This window comes from Neolamprologus multifasciatus, unplaced genomic scaffold (genome assembly GCF_963576455.1).
Source record: "Neolamprologus multifasciatus unplaced genomic scaffold, fNeoMul1.2 scaffold_14, whole genome shotgun sequence".
Lineage (NCBI taxonomy): Eukaryota > Metazoa > Chordata > Actinopteri > Cichliformes > Cichlidae > Neolamprologus > Neolamprologus multifasciatus.
The window spans coordinates 1-20734 of NW_028181987.1; the positions used below are offsets into that span (position 1 = coordinate 1).

Below are 20734 nucleotides of genomic sequence, written 5' to 3' on the forward strand. Positions count from 1 at the left end.
CTGTCAGAGAGCGTGCACAGGAGAGCGTCGTTCTCGTATGTGGGGAAGTGATACCTGCAGAGCGAGACGAAGTTTAGCGCTGAGGCTCAAATTAGTCCCAACTTAAAAAGGGACGCCGTTTTCATCAGCTGATAAAAATACTGTAAACAGCTGTGGCGTTGACCACGTTCATCAGCTGCTGTACGCCAGCTTTAAAGCCCGCGCTCTCATTGGTTAACTGCGGATCACAGGCGCTTTTAAACCTACTGCGGCTGGTCCCAGGCGGACATCTCTGGCAGTTTCATCACGTGACCTTCAGCCGCGATGTGACGCAGGGCGTCCGCCCGGCAGTCGAACGTCCGCGTGCAGCCGTAGCAGCGGCTCTGATGGATCTGCCGCCGGATGAAGTTCACCAGTTTGACCTGCTGGTAGAACTTGAGGTCTGAGGGAGGACAGAACATTAGAAACACTCAGAAGGAAGAAATAGAAGAAGACTGCGCTCGGTTACCACGGAGATGTCACTCACTGAGCTCGGTCTTAAGGAGGTGGAGGTCGAAGCCGTGAGCCTCCTGCAAAATAATCACAAAACAGAAGGATGTCAGGGTCACGCACGCGACAAAACCATAAAGCAGAGAGAAACGTTTCTGCCTCTCAGGTGAACTCGTCACTCGTGAGCAGAAAGTCACGTTTGGGAAACTGGTTCTAACTTTAAACCAGAACGTTTAATCGACGACAAAAATCTGACTGCAGTCGACGTCAAATCCTAGATTTGATTTATTGTTCACGAGTGTTCAGTCTAATTGTTGAATGTTGTCATTGTGTTTCTTAAATTTGTACGGTCTGAGTTCAGTCTATAGGATCGAGACTTTGTCTCTGACCTCTCCAGCCTCTCTGTGCTGGAGCTTTTATTGCAGATGCATCCTGACAGATCTGCTTCTTCTGTTGTTGCTTCCTGCTTTTATGATGCTTTTGGTCAGCAGGGGGTCACACACACACACACACACGTATTGTAACTGTCATGTCAATAAATAGCTACGGGGAAGCTGCTCTTTGAAGGATTTTTACCTGAGACAGGAGCGTGGGCTCCAAGAGCTGCTCCTTGACCAAAAACTTCCCTCGTTAGCGAGTGAAAAACTGGTTGAAGATGTTCCGTTATGTCTTGTTTTCTTCATGATGAATAAGTCTCTAAACTAGCGGGCATGTGGAAACACAGGCCCAACGACGAGGAAACATTTTTATTTTTAGTCATGTATTTATTTGGAAACTTTTCAAAATAAAAGGCGCTTCATTTTAAAAGCTCTTCAGCTTCGGTCCATCTGTGTGTGAGGGCACTTTTTAAGTAAAATCCATGTTTTGTGCTAACGATGGATTCACATGTTTGCAGAGACCTCAGGAAGCAGATCGTTTTCTGTTAGTGTGCACTGTCTCCGTTCTCCCAGAATCCTTTGCAGAATCGTTTCAGGGAAGAAAAGCAGAAAACGATATTTTCCTTCTCTGAAACCTCTACGTTCCCGTACCTTCATATGCGCGTAGATCTGCTCCAACGTCTCCGATTGGTGTTCACAGAACAGACACACTGCAGAGACCGGATGAGCCTGCCAGTCCGACCAATCACTGCGGACGATACGGAGATGACACGAGCAGACGTTCACACAGGATCAGAGGAGGAGGAGGAAATGGACTCGATTTAAACTTTTGCATCCATGCACTAACTGCACCATCTGGTGGTAGAAACTGGTATTACACGCAAGTGCAGCCCGGCCCGGTTTTTGCCTTTAACACGACACAGAGCAGTCTGTATGATACGAATCAGGACACTTTAGTTAATGCCGTCCTCACAGAGCTACACGAGGATACTTACTCATCCTCATCATCCGCCAGCTCACGGTCATCTTCGCTTTGCACCTCCTCCCACGTTTTTCCCAGTTCCTGACAGGACAGGAAGGACGCTTTAAAATCAGAACAATACATTAAGGTCGTGTGTTTGCTTCTACAGAACTGCTTCGTTTATCCTGACGTGGAAGCGTGTGGCGAGCGCGTCGCTGGCTTTTACCAGGTAGTTGATGACGTAGAAGCGGTCGTACTCGTGGTTTTTGGCGTTGATGCGGCGGTGAGCTTTTTTCCTCATGTGATCCTTCAGCGTGGTTTTGTCTCGAAATGTTTTCTCGCAGTACAGACACTGCAGACTGAAGCGAGGGGAGCAAAATGAAAAGGCGCGCGAAACAAAACTTAACGCTGTGAGTAAAAAGCAACGATTAGCGTACCTGTCCAGTTTGTCCTGCAGCGTGTCGAGGAACTCGCTGCAGTAGACGATGTTGTCCGGCAGTCCGATGCTGAAGGAATGCTCTCTGGCCATGTGGTTCAGCAGAGACGACCTGGAAACAGCACATGGAGCCATTTTTATAAACAAAAGAAAACATCAGCTGACATCATCACTGTTAGCACTGCGCTGCAGTCCTTTGGGCTTCATCCACAAGTTCCCATTTGGACAAGATCATATCTGTTATTAATCTCTGTCTCTCTTCCACAGCATGTCTTTATCCTGTCTTCCTTCTCTCACCCCAACCAATCACAGCAGATGGCCCCGCCCCTCCCTGAGCCTGGTTCTGCTGGAGGTTTCTTCCTGTTAAAGGGAGTTTTTCCTTCCCACTGTCGCCAAAGTGCTGCTCATAGGGGGTCATATGATTGTTGGGTTTTTCTCTGTATCTATGAAGCGCCTTGAGGCGACTTTTGTTGTGATTTGGCGCTATATAAATAAAATTGAAAATTGAAATTGAGGAGCCAGTCACACCTTCATGCCATTCATGAACCAGTGCACACCTGCACAGGTCTGAGACCTGACCCTTAGCAGAAGAGGAAGAAGGATGAGGAGCTGCACTGGTCTCAGATCAGCTTCTTGGTTCAGGCTCAGACATGTCACTGAATGATGTTTATGGAATTATGCGTCAAAGCAGCTTTTTGGGATCATAAGAGGATGACTACAGGAAGCAAAGAAGCTTTTAGTCACATGATTTCAGGAAGCTTTACCTTCTGTCTGCTTTAATCTAACACACGTGAGGTTTCCAGGACTGATGGGAATCCTGCGGCGCTTTACCTGTTCCCCGTGAACTCTTCGCTGCAGAACATGCAGAGACGATGGAAGCTGCTGTCATCTCGCTCCTTCTGCTGCTGCTCCAGGACCTCCTCCTGTGGGAGCACAGAAGAAGAGCTCAGAGGAATTCTTCAGAAAACTACCTCAGAGTGCTCAGATATTTAAAGTGCAGAGGTTACAACGACACAAAGTGTGTAAAATCATCACTCAAATCTGCAATTTTTCTGATTTTTCCTGATTTTCAGACCTCAAAATAAAGTTTAAAAGAAACGAAACTTCCAGCAGCACAAGATTCACTCAGGATGCTCCGAGTGTCACGTCTCCTCACCAGTCGTTTCTGCTGCAGCTTCTCTCGGAGGACTCGGTCTTCTGGAAGGACGTCACACAGCAGGAAGTAGTCCTCCTGCTTCTCTGTCAGGTCAGCGAGGAAGACGAGTTTTTAATGAGTCATTAATCAGAGCTGGAGGAAGTGTACGTGGTTCACTTTGAAAGGTCAGGTCCTCTGTGGGTTTGAGTGAACTCACCGACTGGGCCCGTGGAGTTGGTTTTGATGACGCTGCAGAAATCTGTGACTGGCTGCTCGAGGAATCTGCCCTTCCAGTACAGCAAGTACCTGATGGAGGAAACTCGTCAGTAAAAACCGCAGCCAGGTATCCAGGCGCACAGAAACACTTCGTCACGGTTCATAAAAGCAGCACACTAACAGGCGTGGACATGCTGGACTTGTTGTATATATTTATACTTGTAAGGTAAGGGTTTCCCCCATCACCCCAAATAATCACATTAAGTCTTTGGTGAAATGATCGAGTTCCAAATGCTAAAAACATCCAAACGTGTTCCCGAGAGTTAAACGAGTGAGCCGGAGCATGTGTGGCTCGTACTTTGGGACGTCTGCGATGAGTTTGACGTCGGCGATGACAAGCTTGTGCTCCATCAGCAGGTGTCTGAGGAGGACGTCTTTCCGCGGCGGTGGGACGGACTCAGAGCAGAACAGGCAGACCAGCGGCTCGGAGCCGGGACATTGAACACCGGGAGGGCTGGAGGTGTCAGCCGGCTGATCGGGGAAACACAGCGGCTCCAGAATGCTGTCCTTACCTGAGAAAGCAGAAGAGAGACTACACCTTATATACCACACACACTCTACTCCAGACCAGGTGAGTCAAAACCAAGTGGAAGCGAGAATGTACAGCCTGGCATGAAGAAGCATTTCCGTCTGATCTACAAAAATCTGTCTGAATACAATTATTTTCATCACCGTGGGGACAAAACTATGGTCTAAAAGTTTAAAAAAAAATAATTAATTAACTCATTAATCGAGCTCAGACTTTACACGCTGTTAAATCCTGAATAAACTTCACAGCTGTCAGACTGAGTGTACTGACTGAATATATGCTGTGTCCCATTTCAGGGTCTGCACGCTTGAAGTACGCATTTTAAGTGCGGTTACGTCACCGCCACGCGACGACGGCTGTCCCAATTCGAAGTGTACTTGAAATGCATACTCCAAATGCGCCGTCGATTTCTCCAAATATCAAGCGTGGTCCGGTGCACGCTTCGTGGTCCCATATATCCCACAATTCATAGCGCGACGGTGGGTGTGGATAATTTTGCCGCAAAATACGACAGAAGGGAGCGGCCAAGAGTGAACTGTCAAAAGTAAGTACTGAACGTGACGTCACTTAATCATGTGCGAATGTTTAATAACGAAGAACATTAAAACATTACTATTGGCCACATGTCGGCAAAGTTGTGTGACATTAGTGATGTTTGTACTTTCAGTGTTTACTTGGTTTTAAAGCATATATATATCATAATAATCTGACAATAATATAATATTGGCCATAATATATTTACATTACCACAGTGAGATGATTTTAGTCTCATGAACAACAAGAGCTAATTGTTATTTACTAACTAATCTTAAATGACTGGTCAGTACAGAAATGAATCCCAACAATCATGTTTTACAGTCCCGTGGTCTCAGCCTCAGATACTCAACTAATCAAAGTGATGTCATGACAAAACATTTTTCTCCTTCATTTCTGTCAAACAAAGCTGTATGTAACGTTCCTCGCGGTTAGTATCCTGGTTGCTAGGCAACCTGAACAGCGCAACGAAGGGCTAGAGCGTCCCATTTCACAAGCCTCTCACTTCCGCACTTCTCGTACTTATAGTACGCACCGTACGTAGTACGCGTACTTCAAGCGTGCAGACCCTGAAATGGGACACAGCTATAGAGATTGCTGTAAGAGCCCAGACCTATTTCTACTTTCATGAAAATTACGGGGGTCTTATATCAAATGAATCATATATAACCAAGTCTCTAAGTGTAAAGGGGCAGTGACACCAGTGTCACTGTGGGTCCTTAAGGGATAATCAGAGTTAGCAGCCCAGCTATTTCCTAGCCTGCTAGCTTAGCCGGGCGGGTTCCCGCCTGCTTTTCAGATTTTTTTAGCCTTTTTTCTGCTCATTGTGAATTCCCACAGACTCGGAGAGTCACCGACACCCAAACCTTTGCACGCAGACCACCAGATATCAGCATTAAAGCCGCGGACACGTTTAAAAAGTCACACTTACCGTCTTTACTCGGCTCACTGGCGGCCATGTCTGGTGTCACGTGGTACAAATAACACAAATCGAACCAATCGCAGGCCGTAAAATGCCAACGAAGCGCCTTCGCGGACCCCCGGTAAAACACGAATTAGAAAAGGTGCATTCAAGTGGTTCAAGGAAATATAAAAACTTAAGTTTCGAAAGCTGAAGGTTAATTAATGTGAATGAAGTTGACTAACATGTAACATTGGACGTTGTTGCATATATATATAGCAAATAATATAAATCACATGAACACTCAGATCCTCAAGATATACCTGAGAGTGTTCTCTGAACATGAAAGTTTAGTGTTCATAAATCCCCATTTATTAACATTACATTAGCATATGTGTCCTCCACTCTATTACAATTTTTTAAATGAAACGTTATTTGTGAATGTGTACCATGTGTACAGGTGTAAGGTTGGTCTGAAAATAACATTTGAGTTTCTGTACAGGGGGGCACAAGAAGGCTGGATATGGTGCAAATTCTTAAATAAATGACCCACGTGAAGTCAGTTTTAAGGTGGAGTGGCTGCTGATGACACACAGCTCATCATCCAGCTTGGATTCGGGAATTCAGTGGAAGCACGTTTAGTCAAAGACCACTGGGGGGCACAAACAGCTCGGTGTTCATCCTGCAGTCTGACTCACTCTCAGGTTTGGTGCTGTTATTCTCAAAACAAAAAAAACTATAGATAAAAGCAATGACAGCAATACTGCATAAATAATAAACCTTTCTCCCTTTAAGCACAGAATGAAAATATGAAAACACACTGTCAGCTGTTTTTTTTAATATTGCAAATACATACATGATGTGATGTCATGCCATGGTGATAATCTCATATATGACACGTTATTATGACTCTGTAGTCACCGAAAAGTGCTCAGAGTCAGTCTTTGTTTTTTAGTCCAGCATAAAAAACAAAGTATTTCACAAACACTTTGGACCAGTATATAAAAAAATCTTTTGAGTTTTAAAAGTTCATGTTCACTGGCGCACACACTACCAGACACTCCTTCTCCATGCTTCATGGTGGGAACCATGCATGTAGAGACCATCGTTCACCTTTGTGGAACCAAAGATCTCAAATTTGGACTCATCACACCAAAGCACAGATGGTCTAATGTCCATTCCTTGTGTTTCTTGGCCCAAACGAATCTCCTCTGCTTGCTATTTGACCATAAAGGCCTGATTCACACAGTCTCCTCTGAACAGCTGATGTCGAGTGTGTCTGTTACCGGAGCTCTATGTGGCATTTATCTGCGCTCTGATCTGAGTAGCTGTTAACTTGGCTGGTGGATGAATGTATCCTCAGCAGCAGAGGGGACTCTGGGTCTTGCTTTCCTGGGGCAGTCCTCGTGTGAGCCAGTTTCTTCGTAGCGCTTTATGGTTTTTGTGAAGTTTTTGCAATTTCCTGGATTGACTGACTGTTGTTTCCTTCGCTGATTGGTTCTTGCCAAATAGAGCTGTCAGCTGTGTGCTAGGCCTGCACAATAAATTTAAAATTTATTGTCATCGCAACATCAGCCTGTGCGATGGGCCCGTTGCAAAAGACGGCGTAAACTGCGATAATTTGGTACCTTAAAATGTTTACACACGTGTTTTAAAGAATTTGCCAATCAAAGAAACCCCTTTACACATTGGACCAGTCGAATAGAGCCCTTCACGGCATTAACCAATCAAATGGATTAGAGGCCCGCCTCCTATGTAGGTGGGGAGCGAACAACGCTGCAGCAACGAGTCGGAGTTGTAATGGCTGAGAGCGAGACGCATGACGAGAACGCTACTGACTATGAACTCGTGGCTAAAAAAATAGTACCTCGCTTATTTGGAGGTACTTTGGATTTGGTAAAGATGACGTTCTCCAAACACAGGTGCTCTGCAACACTTGCCGAACACTCGTGGCAACCACCAGAGGAAACACGACTCCACCATCATCTTCAACAACCACAGAGAACAGTTTGAAGAGTTCCAGAAAGACAGGGCTAGCTAATGTTGCTAATGTTAAGACAAAGAGCGCCGCAGCCCAACAGCCGTCTCTGTATCAGAGTTTTTCAAGTGGAACTCCTTATGAGAAAACGTCGAAGCGCTACAAAGAAATAACAGAGGCCGTTACACATTTTTTGACAGAGACATGATGCCTATAAATACAGTTAGCAGAGAGGGCGTCACCAGTCTGATACATAAAGAGAAACCGCATCTCCCCACGAAACTACTTTTCCCATGTCGCCATTCCACAAATGTACGAAACATGCGGCAAGACTAGGGGCGGGTTTTAATAATCGATCGCAAGTCATATTGTTATCGCAATATTGATCACAGTTATCGCACATCGCAGGTTTTCCTAATATCGTGCAGCCCTGCTGTGTATCAACCTGACTTCTAGTCCCAACCAGATTCAGAAGGCAAGAAATTCCAGGATTCCAGCTTTGGAGTTAATACACCTGTGAAGTGAAACCATGTCAGGTGACCATGAAGCTCGCTGAGAGAAGGCCGACGGTTTAATTCCATGTGTTCATCCATAGTTTTGATGCCTCCAGTGAAAATCTGTAAATAGTCATTAAAATAAAGAAGAACTATTATATTTATATAAATATTATATATTTGTGATTGTTATTTATGCTTTTGCATATTTTAGTACTTATTTCTGAGAATTTCTTGTTCTATTAATTGTAGTTATTTGTAATGTTTTACTCGTTGTTGGCAGCATGCTGTGGCATGACTGTGGCAGACTGTGGGGATGCGGGAGAAAGGACCTAAATGCTGGACTCTGCAGTAAACAGTGTGTTGATTTATAGTGAAGTAAATGTAACACACAATAAATCTCCAGTGCGCTCCCTCGACTCCTGTGTCGTGCCTTTTCCCAAGTCTCCGCACTCTCCATGCAAAAACAAAATCCTCGAGCAAACAGAGCCCCTAATCCCAACAGTTTCAAAGTCCGACCGCACGTCCAGCAGCGGCGTCAAAACAGTCCCCAAAAAACTGAAAAAACCAACCGCAGTTCTGACGGTGGCGTCCCACAGTTTTGGCCCGATGGACGGTGACGGCAGGAAAACAGCTCGAGCGGCCTGCCACAGGTCTGGCAGCTGTGGCATAGCAGTTCTGGTGGCCGGCCAGTGATCTGATGACAGCCTTGTAGTAGGTCCAGCCACGTAAGAGCTCCGATGGCCCATGGCGAAGCACTGCAGGTGGTTTGTGACACGCAGGCTGTGCTGGTCCCTCCGGCAGCGCCGCAGCTGCCAACAGTTGAACTGATGGTGAAGATGGTGTGGCAGCTGCAGGCAGTGGAAATGATGGTGGTGTAGCAGCCACTGGGGGTAGAGTGGATGGTGATGCAGCAGCAACAGGTAGGTAAAGTGATGGTGGCGTGGTTATGGCAGGTGAGGTCTCCAACATCATAGACACGGGAACAGCAGCAGAAACAAACACATATCATATAAGAGTCATAAATGCTCGTGGACCCCGAATCTGTGTTTCATTGATATCATGTCAAATGGCTGAATGACAGTGAAGCTGAGTCTCTTCTGCTTTAATTATTTGTGGCACAAATTTAAAAAGTTTCTGGAAACTCAGAGGTGTTGGTCCATGTTGACATGACGTCATCACACGGCCGCTGCAGATCCATGATGTGAATTTCCTGTTCAACCAAATTACATTCAACCCAGTTCACTTTTATTTATACAGCAAAAAATCCCAACAACAGTTGCCTCCAGGTACTTTATATTGGAGAGTAAGAACCTTATGATAATAACGAGAACAAAGAGAAACTCCAACAACATGTGAGCAAGCACTTTGGTGACAGTGGGAAGGAAAAACCAGGCTCAGGGAGGGGCGGGGCCATCTGCTGTGATTGGTTGGGGTGAGAGAAGGAAGACAGGATAAAGACATAGAGAGACAGAGATTAATAACAGATATGATTCAATACAGAGAGGTCTGTTAACACATAGTGAGTGAGAAAGGTGACTGAAGAAGAAACACCCAGTGCATCATGGGAATCCCCGGCAGCCTACATCTATTGCAGCATAACTAAGGGAGGATTCAGGATCACCTGGTCCAGCCCTAACTATATGCTTTAGCAAAAAGGAAAGTTTGAAGCCTAATCTTAAAAGTAGAGATAGTGTCTGTCTCCTGAATCCAAACTGGAAGCTGGTTCCACAGAAGAGGGGCCTGAAAACTGAAGGCTCTGCCTCCCATCCTACTTTAAATACTCTAGGAACAACAAGTAGGCCTGCAGAGCGAGAGCGAAGTGCTCTGATAGGGTGATATGGTACTGTGGGGTCATAAATAATAAGTATGATTTAGTCTGATGCTTGCAGTGTTAGTGCAAACAATAATCAAAGCAATCTGGATTTTTCCAGCAGTGCCACTAACACAGATGTAGTGATGGACAGGTGTGACACAGATGTTTCTGATGCCTCTCGTGGTTCTGTCAGGACATCATTAGAGTGACATGAAAACCTTCAGATGTTATGATGTTACTCTTTCAAACCCTTTCGCCGCCCTCTCTCTCCCTCTGGAGGTGGTGCTCTCTCGGCCTCCCTGCGGCTCCTCGTTCTGCTCGAGCAGGCCGCTCAGGTGCGTTCAGGTGCTGCATTATTCACACCGAGCCCGGGGGCTCTAATTAAACCCTGGAGAGAAGCGAGGCGAGGCGGCCTCGGTCAGCCTGGATATGATGAGGATTTCTGATTTAGACCGTGACTTCAACACGAGCCGCATCAATCTTCTTTTTTTTCTCCCTCCAAGCCTGAACGCTGTAACTCAAAGAGCACAGGGTTCCTGATGCTTCAGGTGAAGCAAAAGCACGTTTGGAGGCCTGGACGTCCACGCCGAAGCTCAGAGTGCTAAAATATCCACACAGCAGCAAACCAAGTGAGCCTGACTGTTTCTAAACTGAATCACTGCATCCCAGTGTCATCCCTGAGTCTGTCTGGAAGCTCTGGGGCAGGGGGGGGGGGGGGGGGGGGGGGGATTATTCTGGAGACTCCCACCAGGTGATCTGTGAAATCACCTTCAGAATAAAAGTGGTCACCTGGACCTTTATCAACACAAGAAAGCGCTCACAGTCAGTCACTAAAAGCAACAAATAGTTCAATCCAATCACTGAGCAACCAGCTGTGTTGTCTTGTTGTCAGGAGATTGCCGTCTTATTTTAAGTTTAGCGTGACATAATGCAGCTGGAGTGTTAGGACTGCCTGAGAATATCTGTAAAACAATCAAATATTTATCAAACACAGTATTTACATGCTGCAGTTCCTCCAACGTCCACCAGAGGCTCCAGCGGTGAGGCAGTCCCCACAGACTCCCATGTTAAAATGTTAAAATGTCCGCCTTTAATGGATCCTTTCGTCCCTCATAGCAACTGTAGCAACAACAATGTTTTTATAAGTGCGTTACTAAAACCGTGATTTTTTGCGAGAATGTCTCATGACGGTGACGTAAGCGAGTGCGACGTTCGTGACAACAGCTGTGTGCAGATCAACAATGGATCATATATCGAGTGCAGAGAGAGTATGAGCGTGCAGCGTTTAAAGCGTGGAAGTACTGACCTTACTTTGAGTTTGATTCCATAAAAAGTGACAAAAACATTAGTGTCCGTTGTGCGTGGAAGAAAACTTCTTTTACAGCGAAAAAAAACCCCTAAACTTCCAAACAAGCACCGAGTAGCTACGACGTAATGGGAAACTCACAGAGAAACTCGCGGATTCTTCCACTGACCGCTGCACACCTGCACCAGGGTAACCCTCCGCCTACCCCACTTCCTGCTTTACAGGTGAAAATAGAGCAACAGGACCGCTAGTCTTGACTTTATTTATTTTCTGCTGTGTTTTACCTTGCATCTATTTGAAAGACTGAGTGTAAACACACAAAATATTTTATTTTATGTGCTGGAATGTGCAGAAAATAGGTTTAAATGTTAAACTAATTTCTTCCAGTCAGAGAATGTTGCAGATAATTAAATGTTTGCTTGATGCATAAAGTTAAAAGATTAAAACTAATAAAACAAGTTTTAAAAAGAGACTTTTCCATTTGATTACATTTTGTATGATGATTATTCAGAAAAAGTAGAATTGGACTGAAGATCTATCACTTTATCACCTATTCAGGTTGTAAATCGTGTTTTTAAAAAGTAACTAAGTAATTAATTACTTTTGAAAATAAGTAATCAGTAAAGTAACTTGATTACTTTTTTGGGGAAGTAATCAGTAATTAGTTACTGATTACTTTTTTCAAGTAACTTGACCAACACTGGTCGCCCGTTTGAATTGTATTAAGGATTAAATGTTGCATTACTAGGGGTGTGGCCTATTTGAGTGACAGGTGGATGGTGACACAGGCGAGAGCTGTCTGCTCAGCTTCACCTGACCTGGACCTCAGGACCATGTTTATGCTTCTGGAGCATTTTAATGACATCATGTGATCAATAATAAGACTGCTGTAAAGTTACCAACAGAACATCCAAGAAGTCCGAGCTTCAGTTTTACTGAGTGAAATTTGAAGATTTCTTCTCACCACAACTGGAAATTGTGAATGTAGAAAAACTCCCGACTGCCCGGATCTTTGAACTTTCTGCTAAAATAATTCTCCTGTGACGATTCGACAAAGACGATCACAATCAGTGCAGCAGAACAGGAAGTACTTTATTTATTCATTACCTACATTACCCATGATGCAATTCCTTTTTGTTCTGTGACAGGAGTTTAAATGAACAAGGTGATTTTTAAAAGATGTAACCATAAAACACTTGTGTTTAATTGGTCCGACTGTCACAGCTGATGTGAGGTTGGCTTCATATCGAGAAGAGCTGATGGGTAAATATTTACAGACTCTGCATCTTCATCCCTTCACTGTAAAGCGTAAACACTGCGCTGCCTCTCACTGTACCTGTCTTACATCAGCCTGTTGCAAGCTTCAAATTAGTGTCACTCTGTTCATCCAGGCCCCATTTTGCCTGTTTTTACACATCCTCCATCCCGGTCTTCCAGATTTATCTGCACCGTATCTCTGTTTGCAGCTGCTCTGGTCCGATCCTCTGCATTAAGCTTCCACATAATCAAATCTACTGACAGCTCGCTGCAGAAACGCTGCTTTCCTCCGGCTTTTCAAAGAACACACCACCCCCTCCGCCTGACTGCTGCTCTCCACTCGGGTCCAACCTGGATGCTGCTGGCGATGAATTGTTGCATAGCAACCGCCTGCTCGGCACCTACACCGTTCCTCGTGTTTGGAGCCCGAGAACCTCAGAAGACGTCATGATGCGAGCTGAGTCACCCACACGGATCAGAGTCACAACAGCCACAAGGGCTCTTCTTCCTCTGCTCTTTATCCAGCTCACACACACACACTCAGGTCGTTTTGTCACTGTCTGGCGAGGGCGGACTGTAGGGGTTGACAAAAGGACCCAAAACACAGACTCCAAGGAACATGGAACAGAACTTGAAATGTTAACAAAAAGCGAGCCGTTTAATATGGCTGGTAAAAAAGGTACAAACAAAGGGCAAACTGAAGCAAAATTAACACAAACATAAACTGGGAAATCTAAACAAACAATAAGAAAAACCTAGACAAGAAACTTTGAAGCATGGCATGGGAAACATGGCGTGGACAACAGACGACCTGACCATGACACACTGAAAACAGAGGACTTAAATACACAGGAGGTGATTCGGGGAAGTGGGAACACATGGAGGAACAGCTGACTGACATGAGCCTAATGACAGGACAAGGGAAGTGAAACTAAATACAAAGAACACACGACTCCTTCAAAATAAAACAGGAAACATGAGACAGACATGATAATACAAACTTGATAACATAAGACACGCAGCATGAAACACAAAGGGTGAGGGAAACTTAAATACAGGGGAAGAAAACACAAGGAGTCTAATAACCAAATGAACTTCGCTAATCTAATGAACTTAAACATAAACATCCAAATAAACTAAAACTTAAAACGCTGGGTCAACAGACCCAGGAACATGACATTTTGGTTACTTCATGTTTTACTTTGTTTTTCTTGTTTTGTGTAACAGTTTTCTTTACTGTACTGGAGGTCTGCCTGGCTGTGAGTAAATGAGTGCATGCATTGTTATGATCTTTAATTCATGTTGTTTGTAACTTTTGATCTGGATTATTTTATCCATCCATCTTCTTTCGCGTATCCGGGGTCAGAGACAGAGAGGCCCAGACCTCCCTCTCCCTAGCCACCTCCTCCAGCTTGTCCGCAGGAACACCAAGGCGTTCCCAGCCGAGAGATATAATCTCTCCAGCGTGTCCTGGTTCATGCCTAGAACACCTGACCCAGGGGGCATCCTTGTCAGACGCCCTTATCAAACCACCTCAACTGGCTCCTTTCAATGTGGAGGAGCAGCCGCTCTACTCTGAGCCCCTCCTGGATGGCCAATCTCCTTATCCTCTAAGGGAGAGGCCAGCCGCTCTTCGGAGGAAGCTGATTTCTGCCGCTTGTATCCGCGATCTCGTTCTTTCGGTCACTACCCACAGCTCGTGACCATAGCTGAGGGTAGGGAAGTAGATCGACCGTTAAATTGAGAGCTTCGCTTTTACTCTCAGCTCCCTCTTCACCATGACGGGCTGTGTTGAAGGGTTTTTTTATGTTGTAATATAATATATTATGCTCCGTAAATGTTCCGGCTTTGTTAATCTACTGTGTTGTTGTAAAGTGTTGGTAGATGTCGAAAATTGGGTTGTGTTGGGCCACCATGCGGTCACATTAGGTTAGGTGGGTGCTCAGTAGGTGGAGCAAGAGTTTTCTGACTGTGGCAGTTTATAGTTGTTTTAGGTATAACACCAGGAAAGTGGGGAAAGCCTGAGTTAACTGAGTTTGTAACTGGCTTTGTGTGACTGCTTAACTTGACCACCAATGTCAGGGTAAGTAAATCCAGAAAGATGCTCTGGGATTTGAAATACAGGATCCTGTGGCTTGTGGATGACTCGCTGATTTTGTCAGATAACGATGACAGATTACCTTTAAGCTCTACCTGTGAACACTGGATATCTTCCAATTTCTCTCAGCCATGTTGCAATGGTAGTACACAAGGTGTAGGGGAAACAATTTGCATAATTTCAAGGCACACCAAAGGGCAAAATGTACACCTGTATTCATGTCTGTCCAAAAGATGCTCTGTGCAGCCTTCCATGTTGGATCTTCTTCTGATCATAGCGTCTTTCCAAGTCTTTACCCAGTTTGAGACAGTTTCTCTGCTGTGCATCCGCCATCATCTTATTAAACACACATTCCAACAAACGTTCACAGCGGGAGCGCCTTTGATCGCTGGCATCTACACTTGGCCGACTTCTCCGATCACCCTCTCAGGTGCAGGGCAGCTGATAAATCCAGAAAATATCAGTGTTTGTGGAAAGGAGAGAGCAAAAACACACCAAATGCCCCCATCAACCCACACCCAATACACTAATATAGATTATGTACAGGCTGCTCTCCATATGCAGACTGAAATTATTGAACAGTTGTTGATTTGTTGCTCAGAGTTCCTGTAATTGGTTGCATAATTGTTTCCAGCTGCTGAGGCAACAAGAGTCAAAGTTTGGTGCCTGGAGTTGCCCTCTGAGGTGACTGATTAGCTTCAGCAGCTGAGCTCAGTGAGGTTTGGAGGGAACAGCTGATTGCAGTCAGGCTGAATTATCCATTTACAAGCTGACATTTAGTTTTCTTCTCTTCGTTTTCCATTTCTTATCTCTAACCTTGAGTTAAGGCCTGGAGATGGTTGCATTTCTCTGTTCCTCACACTGCAGTTACCAAATTCTGACATACTGAACTTATCTCTGTCTGCTAATTACTCACTCTGTTCAAACAATAAGATATATGACATCTCATTCACAATCTGTATTAGTGATGTATAAACACATAGTAAGTGAAGAAGAAACACTCAGCAGCCCATCTGCTCTTTAAGTGTGACATATGAACCCTGCTGCCAGGTCTGAACTACTCTGTGTTTGCTAAGGCTGTTGTGTTTTTAACATATGATTTTCATCTTGTTCTATTTAATCTGAACAAGCCCCTTAAAAAAGCCCAAAACCATCGGGAACCCTCACGTTAACTTTTATCAAGTGGAAAAAAGTTAGCGTTCATCCTCCAGCTTCACTGTGCTAATGTTATGCTAACATAGCTGTGTCGCTAGCGATCACGTAGCACATCATTATATACCAGCTAGCCCAACTTCAGTAACCCCACAAACGTCACTGCTGTTTAGTTTTCTGTCTTCATTCATGTTGGAAGTGACAGCAGAGCTGTATGTTTGAATTTATTCAGAAATCTCTCAGTCAGAACATGCTATATCATGCTTAGATGGAAGCTAGCGAGCTAACTTCCTGCTAACTTCTAACTAAACTTCATAAATCTGTTTTCATGGATGCCTGGATGTTAAACTTAATTGTTACACCTGGTAAAGCAGCAATACTGATTTTATTAAAGATGAAAGAATTTAGACAGTTTGTAACTCTCAGTGATGCCGCAGTGTTCGTTCGGCTTTGGGACCTGAAGTGGAGTTTGGATCCGGAAATGGCTAATGACGTCAGACTTACAGACCAAATAGACACAACAAGATGCCACTCAAGAGGCTAAACCAACTAAAAACACAAAGACTGTTTTCATTAAATTCAGGTGTTCCATTCACCTCCATGTGTATAAAGTCAAGCAGCTAAGGTTGCAGACTGCTTCTACAAACGATTGTGAAAGAATGACTCGCTGTCAGGAGCTCAGTGAATTCCAGTGTGGTACCATGATAGGACACCACCTGTGCAACACGTTCAGTCAGGAAATGTCCTCACTACTAAATATTCCACAGTCAGCTGTTAGTGGGAAATTGGAAGAGACTGGGAACAACAGCAACCCGGCCATGAAGCTGTAGGCCACGTAAATCGTCAGGAGATGCTGAGATGCAGAGGTCACCAACTTCCTGTCATTCGCTACAGACTTTCAAACTTCATGTGGCCTTCAGATTAGCTCAGGAACAGTCAACTTCATGGAAACCATGAGCAAACTAGTGATTAAACAGAAGCCCCCAAACCCAAAATCACTGGGTCAAAGTCCGAAGTTTATATCAAACAAAGTGGAATAAAGACTACAGAGCGACAGCTTGGCCCCATCAAACACTGAACATGTCGGTCAGGAATCAACAAATCACTGATTCAAACTCAGAGCTCATAAAACAACTTTCATGACTTTTCATCTTCTATGAAAAGGCAAGGCAAGGCAAGTTTATTTGTATAGCACAATTCAACAGCAAGGTGATTCAAAGTGCTTTGCAGATATATTAGAAACAAAAACAAATAAAAAGCATGATTTAAAATTGATTAAAACAAGCAAACAAACAAACAAACTAATTAACAAACAAACAAAACAGTATATAAAACAGTAGATAAACAGAACAGTAGATAAAATCAGTAGTTAAAATGTAATTTTTTGAAATTTAAGCTTAAAAGTGCAGATTTGGTGTTTTATTCAAATGCAGCTGAGAACAGATGAGTCTTCAACCTGGATTTAAATAAACTGAGTGTTTCAGCTGATCTGAGGCTTTCTGGGAGTTTGTTCCAGATATAAGGAGCATAAAAGCTGCATTATTATTATCCTATTTTTGCTGCTTTATATATTTTAATTTATAACTCTCTTTTGTTGTAACAGCCTACATGAGGCAACTTTGAAAAGCAACACAAAATAAATGATTATTATTCAATTATTGCATCGAGCCTTTAACCAAACTGTGCCCTGTGACTGCTCTTCATCTGTAATATTATAACCTCTCATCTGTGGTTCCTCTGAACAACACTGTGGAGACGTGGGAATGGTGGTTTAAGGACCAGCCACTCGGTGTGATAATGGCTTCTACATTCCACTTTTAATTAAGCCCTGAAGGAGAATTCAGGCCCTCATCATAAAAGAGCTATGGCTGCTTTAAAACTCTGATTGGTACGAGTAATTCCTCATTTGAAGCGGGCCTGCTTCCTTCATGTCTAATTCCTCGGCTGCTCTTCTTTTCTCAGGCAGGAGGTGATTGTACTCGTGCTGTATTTGATCCCGACTGCAGCGCGCTCAGCTGAGACCGCTCAGTTGTCCATCAGCAGCCTTTTGACGAAGCCGTTCGAGTCTTTTAAAACTCTTTCTGCTTTTCTGAAGTATAATCAGCTCTCCTCCAGAGACGCGTGAGTTATTCTGCTGAATAATAAACTCTTAAATTTAATAAAACACAAGCCTCTGTGCGACCTGAGCAGGCAGCAGCTTTGTATTTTCCCCGTCATCAGGTTGATCCTTTAAACCAGCGGTCCCCAACCTTTTTGGCGCCACGGACCGGTTTATGCCCGACAATATTTTCACGCACCGGCCTTTAAGGTGTCGCAGATAAATAAAACAATACAAATACAATAAAACTAGTACCGGTACCGAAAAAACAGAAGATTTATTCATAACACATGTGAAAAGACCTAGGAAAACCAAGTTGACGATAAAAACGATAACAAAATAACGCTGAAAAACAATAAAAACCCTGAAAACTGCACATACGAAAGTGACCCAGATCAGATTTGAAAATATCGGATTTGTGCCGTTCACACTGTCACACCATGATGGGATAGATGGGTTGCAGAGGGTCAAAGAAGTCGGATTTGATGCGCTTTTGCCTGCAGTGTGAACGTAGCCATAGATTCACTGGAGCTTTCAGACTAACGATCGTCCCTGATATAGATATAAATATGAAGACAATTGTATCTCCGGCCCTGAGGTGGCTCTTCATGTTAAACATGACCAGAGTTCGTAACGATGAGCCTGCAGTTTGTACAGTAATCCTGCTGCTTGAACTCTCAGTTTGTCAGTTTTTTCTGCACTACGATCTCTGTGATGTCAGAGAGGGTGTGGTTGTTACCGGAACCACCAGTAAACAGAAACAGCTGGAGGAACAGTTTGCAGGTCCGTCACATGATCAGGTATAAAAAAAACATCTTAGAGAGGGAGAGTTTCACCAATATGCCAAAAACTGGGATGACCAGACGTGGGCGTGGCGTCCACACCTGCAGGTTAAAGCTCCATCACGCAGAGAAGATGTGACGACGGAGGCGAAACAGCGCCGTCTCGGGGGACGGCCGTGGGGATTGGGAAGCTCATCTGTAACCGGAAGGTTGTCAGTTCGATCCCCCTGCTCTCTGTCCTGGTCGTTGTGTCCTTGGGCACTTTACCCTACCGCCTACTAGAGATGGACCGATCTGATGTTACGTATCGGTCCGATACTGACGTAAATTACTGGATCGGATATCGGAGAGAAATAAAAAATGTAATCGATCCATTAAATATCACAAAAGCTCCTCACAAAACTTGCAACACGGCGTAACTCGGCTCATAACCGTAGCACGTCGCAGCAGTGTGGTCACGTGATAGAGCGGCTGTGTGTATTTGTAGCCTGGCTACCAAACCAGCATTTCATCTCTGAAATGTGATCCCAGAGAGAAGTAAAGCAAGCGTGTAAGTTCATCTCTGAATGTTTGTAAAGCATTCCCGTGTTAAGCTTAACAACAGATTGTCTCTCCCTCTCTCTCTCTCTCTCTCCTGCTGCTACTAAGTTGATTACGTCGATTAAGCATCACGAGGTGGGGGGGGGGGGGGAGAATGCTCTTTAACTTCTTACATTCAAAGTCCAGACAGAACCTCATATAGCTGCAACAGACATTCCCTCACAAATGGTGACTCTTTTTAGAGAGCCGGCTCTTTCGGCTCTTCAGGTTGTTTTGTTGCTTTAATTAATTTATTATTAACAATAATATAAAATTATGCACAAAAGGAATTACTAATGTAAAAAAAAAAGTGGTTTTATTTTTATATGTTTATATATAAATATATACGGTGGCCCCTAGAGACAAAACACGTACAAACTCCAAAACACATTTCTAGCATGAACTGAACTTCAAAACAGAGCTACTAGATCACTTAAATTAGACAATTGAAAGCATGTGTGTATTGTTTGTGTATTTATACACAAGCACTCATATATATTCAAATAATTAAAAAAATGTTCATTTACCTGTTACTACCACACACCAAATCCGGTCGTTGGTACTTGCTGGATTGTGTAGCCACTAGGTAACAAAAGCTCAACACTGCCCCCTAGCATCCTGGAGCACTTCTGTTGTCTTTTTTACGTGTTTTGTCTCTAGGGGCCACCGTAATTATACTTTATTTATTCCACATAAAATGTAATAAATAAATCATATAATACAAAAACCAACTATTCACATTTGAACTTTTAACTGTTTAAATTTTCAGCTTTTTCCTTTTACAAATTTAAAGTGAAACAACACAAAACACTGCAAACCACAACACAATTAAATATAAATTAAAATATAAAAACAAAAAGAAGATGCACATTCTCTGTCATATGGACCTGCATGAATAAACTTTCTGAATCCTTTATCATCTGCAACTGAAAATAGTTGTGGATGATTACTATACCTTTCTAATGTGACGTTGTTGTCCCTGGCTCTCTCTCTCTCTCCCTCCCGCTCTGTTCCTGTGCTACTGAGTGTAACTACCGCCCCCCCCCACCTCCCCCCCCCCCCCCCCCCCCTCTGCTCAGTGCAAAGCACAAGGCTCACGTGCAGAAAAAAGTGTGAGAGAGAGAGAAAGAAAAAAAAAACGGCTTGCGTCGTTTACGTCAAAGATTCGGCTCTAAGAGCCATTTCGTTCGCGACCGACCCATCACTGCAGAGAAACTGAACTCTACTTCATTTACTAATCGCTGTCGTGTAATTATTCTTGTATTAAAATTTGCTCTTTTGCGTTTGAACTGACTTCGAGTTGTTCATGAATGTCTGAGCCACATCTCATCGCAGCTTTGCAGGATTCAGAGTTCAGACTAACTTTAGGAAGCCAGCAGAGGGGCCTCAGAGATATAAAACTCCATGATGACCTGACACAAGCAGAAACATTCAAAATAGTTCTCGATGTTTTACAGTTTTAAGTATTCGTCTTCAACATGAATGTTTGATTTAAAAAAAGTATTAAAATGTCAGTGTAACTTTGATCACAGCGCCCCCTGCCTTGTGTTTCAGGTA

The 20734-nt window shown here is 43.9% G+C and overlaps 1 protein-coding gene and 1 long non-coding RNA gene across 3 annotated transcripts in view; one reads left to right on the top strand and one right to left on the bottom strand.

Annotated features, from left to right (window-relative positions):
• Positions 1–223: 223 nt before the first annotated feature.
• LOC146490325 (zinc finger protein 277-like) overlaps positions 224–20734 on the bottom strand; it is a 175512-nt gene continuing 155001 nt past the window's right edge. The window contains exons 1-11 of one of the 2 annotated variants that reach the window (XM_085153318.1): positions 5648–5810; positions 3952–4165; positions 3595–3683; positions 3399–3481; positions 3074–3165; positions 2244–2354; positions 2033–2165; positions 1841–1908; positions 1497–1593; positions 506–548; positions 224–421 (exon numbers count right to left, since the gene is read on the bottom strand). In XM_085153318.1, coding sequence (XP_085009444.1) covers positions 243–421; positions 506–548; positions 1497–1593; positions 1841–1908; positions 2033–2165; positions 2244–2354; positions 3074–3165; positions 3399–3481; positions 3595–3683; positions 3952–4165; positions 5648–5675 — 1137 coding nt within the window. In that variant the 5' untranslated portion in view covers positions 5676–5810 and the 3' untranslated portion in view covers positions 224–242. Of the gene's footprint in view, positions 422–505; positions 549–1496; positions 1594–1840; positions 1909–2032; positions 2166–2243; positions 2355–3073; positions 3166–3398; positions 3482–3594; positions 3684–3951; positions 4166–5647; positions 5811–20734 lie in introns of those variants that run through there. The other variant, XM_085153317.1, reaches the window with a different exon arrangement.
• LOC146490326 (uncharacterized) lies at positions 415–2340 on the top strand. The gene is made up of 2 exons (XR_014872824.1): positions 415–1389; positions 1832–2340. It is a non-coding gene; the product is annotated as an uncharacterized LOC146490326 (long non-coding RNA).